The sequence below is a fragment of the Rhamphochromis sp. 'chilingali' genome, assembly GCF_963969265.1.
Source record: "Rhamphochromis sp. 'chilingali' genome assembly, chromosome: 17".
In the NCBI taxonomy this organism is placed as follows: domain Eukaryota; kingdom Metazoa; phylum Chordata; class Actinopteri; order Cichliformes; family Cichlidae; genus Rhamphochromis; species Rhamphochromis sp. 'chilingali'.
In genome coordinates, this window is record NC_137944.1 from 3,358,425 (window position 1) to 3,365,600 (window position 7,176).

A 7,176-nucleotide genomic window follows, 5' to 3' on the forward strand; every position below is an offset into this window, starting at 1 on the left:
ACTGGGTTTATATCTGGGACTCTCCACCATTTGACCTTAGAACTGAAGAAGCTTCTTGGATGAGAGGTGAAACGTCTTCAAGCAACTTAAAGAAGTCCAGACGCTTTTCTTTGCAAGCTCCTTTGACTAGTTTCTAGGAGAATTGTTTAGTTAGGTTGATAACCTTTAAAATGAAAAAAACCAATCAAAATGATCATTACTCTTTAGGTTACTGATGGATGGAAGATCAAATGTTTTACATTCCCTAGTTTGAGACGAATAAGAGACAAGTTGGTCTGTTTTTGAAATTTGAAAAAATTGAATTTTACCTTAGTTAGGTTAGCCTCGTACCACAACCTGTTCTTTTTATGTGCGCCTTTTCTATACTGTGCCTTCCTCCTGTTTGTATATAGCTCTCATGTTTTTATGTTTCTCAAGTTTGTTAAATATTCCTGCTGTCGTACTATTTATATTTTCTACCTGAACAGTTGGAGTGAAGCAATTTCGTTGTACATGTACAGTGACAATAAAAAAGGATTCTATTCCTGACCCAGCTAACACACAGGTTGAGACCGATGTTTATATTGTTGTTTCATCCTTGTGAATGGTAAATGCTTATGGATTCAACTTTTTTCCTCTTACTCAAAACAGTTATTCTTTAGGTTTATTAGAAAGGGAAAAAAATTATCACATGTTATATGATCAGGGCCACAGTTTGTTTCCATTTGTCTCCCTCCAGCTCTGTGAGTTTCTGGAGGAACTGCTCAATGCAAATGGAAAGCTGCGAAGTGAAGGCCAAGCCACGTGGAGTCTGCTCGGCGGCATCCTGGGTCAGGTACGTTTGTTCAACCATTGTTTTTTTCCAACACATGTATTAGCTGTTGTTTAAACAAAGTCTCAGGAAGCATCTTGTTAATGATTTACTCTTTTGATTGAAGTATTGATTTAGGTGAATGGGTTATCCATATCATACTTTTATTCAAAGTCATCTGAGCCTGTAATAATAAGTTGTTTTGATTTCATTTGAATTAAAAACAAGAACATGAAACAATTTCTTAACCCATAAAAATGAGCTTTAACAATATAGCACAATACAAAACAATACTTAGGCTCTGAAAGACTATGGAGTTTTTTTTTCTTTTCAATGTGGCAGTTGTGTCTTAATTGTGGGTAAGTGTCCAAAAACCTCAGACTGTCAGCATATTTTTTTTCAGGGTCATGCCAACCAATCGGATAGCTCACTAAAGCTTTCTCCTTCCTGAGTGATATCCAGCTTTACATACAACAGTAGAAGTTTTCATTTATTATCCTTTATTTATCCAAGTAAAAATTCTCATTGAAATTAAAATCTCTTTTCCAAGGGAGACCTGGGAGAAAGGTGCAACAAATACAACACATAACAATATAACAAGTAAAAAACCAAATATAAGTGAATAATATGCAATAGCAGATTGTTTTTAATGTTGCTCTTGAAACAATCACTTGCTCCTTTGTCTTGCTCGTTTAAAATGGACTTGAACTTGAATAATTATTTCTGACAATTCAGTTCCTTATGATTACTGTATTTTTCGCACCACAAGGCGCACCGGACTATAAGGCGCATTAAGCGAAGCAAAACAGTCAGATAAGTCAAACTATACTCAACTCATTCTTCTTGGTTCCTCCAATTCTGTACCCTTGATTCATTAACCCTTCAAGAACTACCATAGAACCAAGTCCGCCAGAGCTTATCTTTACATTTTTAATCAAATCAAATCAAATCACTTTTATTGTCACATCACATGTGCAGGTACATTGGTACAGCACATGTGAGTGAAATTCTTGTGTGCGAGCTTCACAAGCAACAGAGTTGTGCAAAATACAATAATGTAAACAAGCAAAATACAAGAATGGCTACATCTGAAACTAATAAATATATGTACAATATATAATAGTATATGCATTTCTGGATGTGTATACTAAATATTTTTCTACGTGTGTGTGTGTGTGTGTGTGTGTGTGTGTGTGTGTGTACACATATTTTACAAATTAAATAGAGTAAACAATAAATAAAATATATAAAAATATACAGAGTCAGACATGTGCAAAACAAGTGGCATTACTGTACAGTATGGAGTGCATAATGTTAAAGTTCCAGTAGTGAAGCTGAGGTGTCTATGACGTGTTCAGCAGTCTGATGGCCTGGTGGAAGAAGCTGTCTCTCAGTCTGCTGGTACGGGACCGGATGCTGCAGAGCCTCCTTCCTGATGGAAGCAGTCTGAACAGTTTATGGCTGGGGTGACTGGAGTCCTTGATGATCCTCCCCGCTTTCCTCAGGCACCGCTTCCTGTAGATGTCTTGGAGGGAGGGAAGCTCACCTCCAATTATCCGTTCAGAGCACCGCACTACTCGCTGGAGAGCTTTGCAGTTGTAGGCGGTGCTGTTGCCATACCAGGTGGTGATGCATCCAGTGAGGATGCTCTCAATGGCACAGTGATAGAAGGTCCTGAGGATGCGGGGGCTCATGCCGAATCTTTTCAGTCTCCTGAGAAAGAAGAGGCGCTGCTGCGCCTTCTTCACTGTTTTGTTTGTGTGTACTGACCACGTAAGATCCTCAGCCAGATGTACGCCAAGGAACCGGAAGCTGCTCACTCTCTCCACAGCAGCGCCGTTGATGGTGATGGGGGTGTGTACTTCTCTGCACCTCCGGAAGTCCACTATCAACTCCTTTGTCTTTGCGACGTTGAGGGTGAGATGGTTGTCTTGACACCAGTGGGTCAGGGCGCTGACCTCCTCCCTGTAAGCTGTCTCATCACCGTTGGTGATAAGACCCACCACTGTAGTGTCGTCCGCAAACTTCACAATGATGTTGGAGTTGTTAGTGGCTGTGCAGTCGTAGGTGTAGAGTGAGTACAGGAGAGGGCTCAGTACACACCCCTGTGGAGCACCAGTGTTCAGTGTGATGGGGGATGAGGTGATGCTGCCCAGTCTGACCACCTGGCGTCTGTCAGACAGGAAGCTAAGGATCCAGCTGCAGAGGGAGCTGCTCAGTCCTAGATCCTGCAGTTTCCTGTCCAGCTTCGAGGGAACGATGGTATTGAATGCTGAGCTGTAATCTACAAACAGCATTCTCACATACGTGTCTCTCTTCTCCAGGTGTGACAGGGCAGTGTGTAGTGTCAGGGCTATGGCATCATCAGTGGACCTGTTGTGGCGGTATGCGAACTGTAGAGGGTCCAGTGAGTCGGGTAGTGCAGAGCAGATGAAGTCCCTGACCAGCTTCTCGAAGCATTTGCTTACGATGGGGGTCAGGGCTACAGGTCGCCAGTCGTTCAATGAGGAGATGGTGGAGGATTTGGGTACAGGGACGATGGTGGCCATTTTGAAGCAGGCTGGGACTACAGACAGAGAGAGGGAAAGGTTGAAAATGTGTGTGAACACTCCAGCCAGCTGAGCCGCGCATGACCTGAGGACGCGGCCGGGAATCCCGTCCGGACCAGTAGCTTTGCGTGCGTTCACCTTCCTGAAGCACTTCCGCACATCCTCCTCAGACACAGTGTGCGCACTGACGTCATCCGCGGTGCGCACACTGTCCGGTCTCATGGTGTTCGCTGTGTCGAATCTAGCGTAGAATACGTTTAGATCCTCACACAGAGAGGCCGTGGTCTGCGGTGTGCTGGTTTTCCCTCTAAAGTCTGTGATCGTGTTTAGTCCCTGCCACATACTCCGCGGGTTGTCAAACTGTTGCTCCACCCTGTCCCTGTACTCACGTTTGGCTGCTTTGATCGTCTTCCGGAGTTGGTAATGTGCGTGTTTGTAGTCCGATGTGTTCGCGGAGGCAAAGGCGGTGCTCCGTGCCGCCAGTGCCGCGCGAACATCTCCGTTAATCCAGGGTTTTTGATTTGGGAAGGATTTAACTGTTCTGGATGGGACGACATCTTCCACGCATTTCCTGATAAATCCGCAGACTGAGTCTGTGTACTCGTCAATGTCCCTAGCAGCTACGTGAAACATTTCCCAGTCCGCGTGATCAAAACAGTCCCGCAGCGCAGACTCCAATTGGTCCGTCCAACAGTGCACCGCCCTCCGGGTTGGAGCTTCCTGTTTCAGCTTCTGCCTGTAGGCGGGCAGGAGCAGGATGGAGCGGTGATCTGATTGGCCGAATGGGGCGCGGGGGAGGGCTTTGTACGCATCCCGGAAAGAGGTGTAGCAGTGGTCGAGTAGCCGGTTTCCACGCGTGTTAAAATGGATGTGTTGGTGGAGTTTGGGTGAGACTTTCTTCAGGTTTCCCTTATTAAAGTCCCCGGTCGTGATAAACGCTGCCTCTGGGTGTGCGGTTTCCTCGCTGCTGATCGCGCTGTACAGTTCCCTGAGTGCTCGGTCAGTGTCGGCTTGTGGGGGAATGTAAACAGCCGTAATAATCACTGCTGTAAATTCCCTCGGTAGCCAGAATGGCCGGCACTTAATCATCAGGTACTCCAGGTCCGGTGAGCAGAAGGATTTGACCGGGTGCACGTTCGCATAATCACACCAGCTGTTGTTGATCATGAAACACACACCACCGCCTCTGCTTTTCCCAGTAAGATCCTGTGACCTGTCCGCGCGATGCACGGAGAACCCCGGTAGTTGTATTGCGGAGTCCGGTACCTTGTCCGATAGCCAGGTTTCTGTGAGGCAGATCACGCAGCAGTCCCGCATCTCTCGCTGGAATGAGATCCGTGCCCGAAGCTCGCACAGCTTGTTCTCCAGAGACTGCACATTAGCCAGTAATAAACTGGGTAACGGTGGTCTGTTAGTGCGCCGTCTCAGTCGAACCAGAACGCCAGATCTTCTCCCTCTGCGTCGGCGTTTGCGGCCTCCAGGGCCAGAGAACAAAGGCGTCTCAGGTGAGACGCCTTTTACATGCTGTAGTGCCATTTTCGGGAGCATTACAGCATGTAATACATCAATACAAACATCATAGTCCAAATTTTAATAATATGTATGCATTAAGTGCAAAGTAGCTACATAAATTGCAAAAAAGAGAGATTTAGATAGAAGTCAACCAACGGGAAAGTCTGATATACAGTGATTGCCCATTTAGCAGCAGCATAGAGAGAGCAGTGACGTACATGATTTCCACAGCAGTCTGTAGTAGATGTTTTTCTTTTGTGAAAATTTTTTACACTTTTTTATTGAGAAGGTCTCTTCCACAAGGGCTCAAATCTCTCCTTGTGCTCATGACCTCTCAGTCTCTGTTTCCTGCTCTGTCTTTGACAGGTTTGAGCCTGTGACTCTGTCCTTTTTAAAGGAGACTGTTGGTCATCTTAAGCCTGCAGGGTCTCCAAATGATGATGTCCCTCCTCGACTTTCAAAAGAGGTGTTACCTACAGTTGGTCCTTTGGTTCTTGAGCTGGTAAACCATAGTCTGATGTCAGGTGTTGTCCCTAAAGATTTTAAACATGCAGTAGTCAAACCCCTGATTAAAAAACCTGCTCCTGATCCTACGGTTCTTGCAAATTACAGGCCTATCTCCAAACTACCTTTTCTTTCCAAAATTCTTGAAAAGGTAATTTACAGCCAAATAACGGCCTTCCTGGAAAAGCAAAATGTGTTAGAGGTTTTCCAATCTGGTTTGAAACCCTTTCAGAGCACTGAATCAGCCCTTTTAAAAGTTTTTAATGACATATTTTTAGCGATTGATGCTGGGGACTGTGTTGTTCTTGTGCTTTTAGATTTGACAGCTGCGTCTGATACCGTGGAATATGCCATTTTATTCTCTCGTTTGGAGCACAGGGTGGGCATTAGGGGCACAGCACTGGAGTGGTTCAGGTCCTACTTGGCAGGGTGAACTTTTTGTGTCAGCCTCGGTTACTGTGTGTCGTCCTCCGCTCCCCTCTTGTGTGGTGTCCCACAGGGCTCAGTTCTAGGCCCCCTCCTCTTCTCTTTATATCTGCTTCCTCTTGGTTCTGTACTGAGAAAGCACGGCATTGCTTTCCACTTTTATGCTGATGACTGTCAGATCTATGTCCCTCTAAAGAAAAAAGGCAGATACCTTACACAGCCATTACTTCAGTGTCTCGATGACATTAAGGCTTGGATGTCTGTTAACTTTTTAAAATTCAATGATAAAAAGACCGAGGTGATGGTTTTTGGTAGCCCCACTGAGACCCCCAATGTGTATGTAGATTCCCTGGCCCAGTATGTTACGTCAAAGTGGACTGTGATCTGAAGTTTAATAATCAAATTAAGGCAGTGGTAAAATCTAGCTTCTTTCACCTCAGGCAGCTGCAAAAATAAACCCAATTCTTTCACAGCAGCACTTTGAGACAGTGATCCACGCCTTTGTTAGCACTCTGCTAGATTACTGTAACGCACTTTATATTGGGGTCAGCGCATCATATATTAGTCATCTACAGAGGGTGCAAAATGCCGCAGCTCGTCTTTTAACTGGCACTCAAAAGTTTGAGCACATTTTCCCTGTTTTAGCTTCGCTTCACTGGCTGCCCATTTCTTTTAGGATTCATTTTAAAATTCTTTTATTTGCTTTTAAAGCCCTCCATGGCCTAGCCCCATTGTATCTCTCTGAGCTGCTACAGCCTTATACACCCACCCGCTCACTCAGGTCAGCTGATCAGCTGCTCCTGAATGTACCCAGGACTGGGCGTAAATTTAGAGGGGATCGTGCTTTTGCTGTAGCAGCTCAAAAACAGAACTGGCCTGTCTAATCTCTAAAGGAAGCTCGTTCCACAGTTTTGAAGTCACTCTTGAAAACCCACCTCTTTACCCTGGCCTTTGACACCACGTGAGATGTTGGTTTTTATTTTTATTTCAGTTGTTTTTAGGTGATTCGATGCTGTTTTATCTTGTTTTAATATAGGGCTGTTTTAATTTTATGTTTTATGTGTTTTATTTCTTTTGCTGTTTCTGTACAGCACTTTGTTCCTGTGCTGGGTATTTTAAAGTGCTTTATAAATAAAATTGGATTGAAATTAGATTTAGAGCATTAAAATCAAAATTAATTTATTTGGCCTATGACAGTTTGCGTAGGATCCACTTTCCAGCAACTATGAATTGGATAAGCAGTTAAGAACATTAGTAGATATAAAATAAATGTTTTTGATTATAATTTGGAAACACAAAAATATTAAAGCTGTAAAAAATACAACAACAAAAAAAAACCTTTCAGCTTTTACGAACAAGCCATTACAACTGCACTCACTGGCTATTTCATTAGCT

The 7,176-nt window shown here is 44.1% G+C and overlaps 1 protein-coding gene across 4 annotated transcripts in view; it reads left to right on the top strand.

Annotated features, from left to right (window-relative positions):
* phf14 (PHD finger protein 14) overlaps positions 1–7,176 on the top strand; it is a 145,655-nt gene that overhangs the window by 30,321 nt on the left and 108,158 nt on the right. For all 4 annotated transcript variants that reach the window (XM_080862212.1, XM_080862214.1, XM_080862213.1 and 1 more), the window contains exon 11: positions 719–814. In XM_080862212.1, the coding sequence (XP_080718338.1) occupies positions 719–814 (96 nt within the window). The remainder of the gene's footprint in view (positions 1–718; positions 815–7,176) is intronic.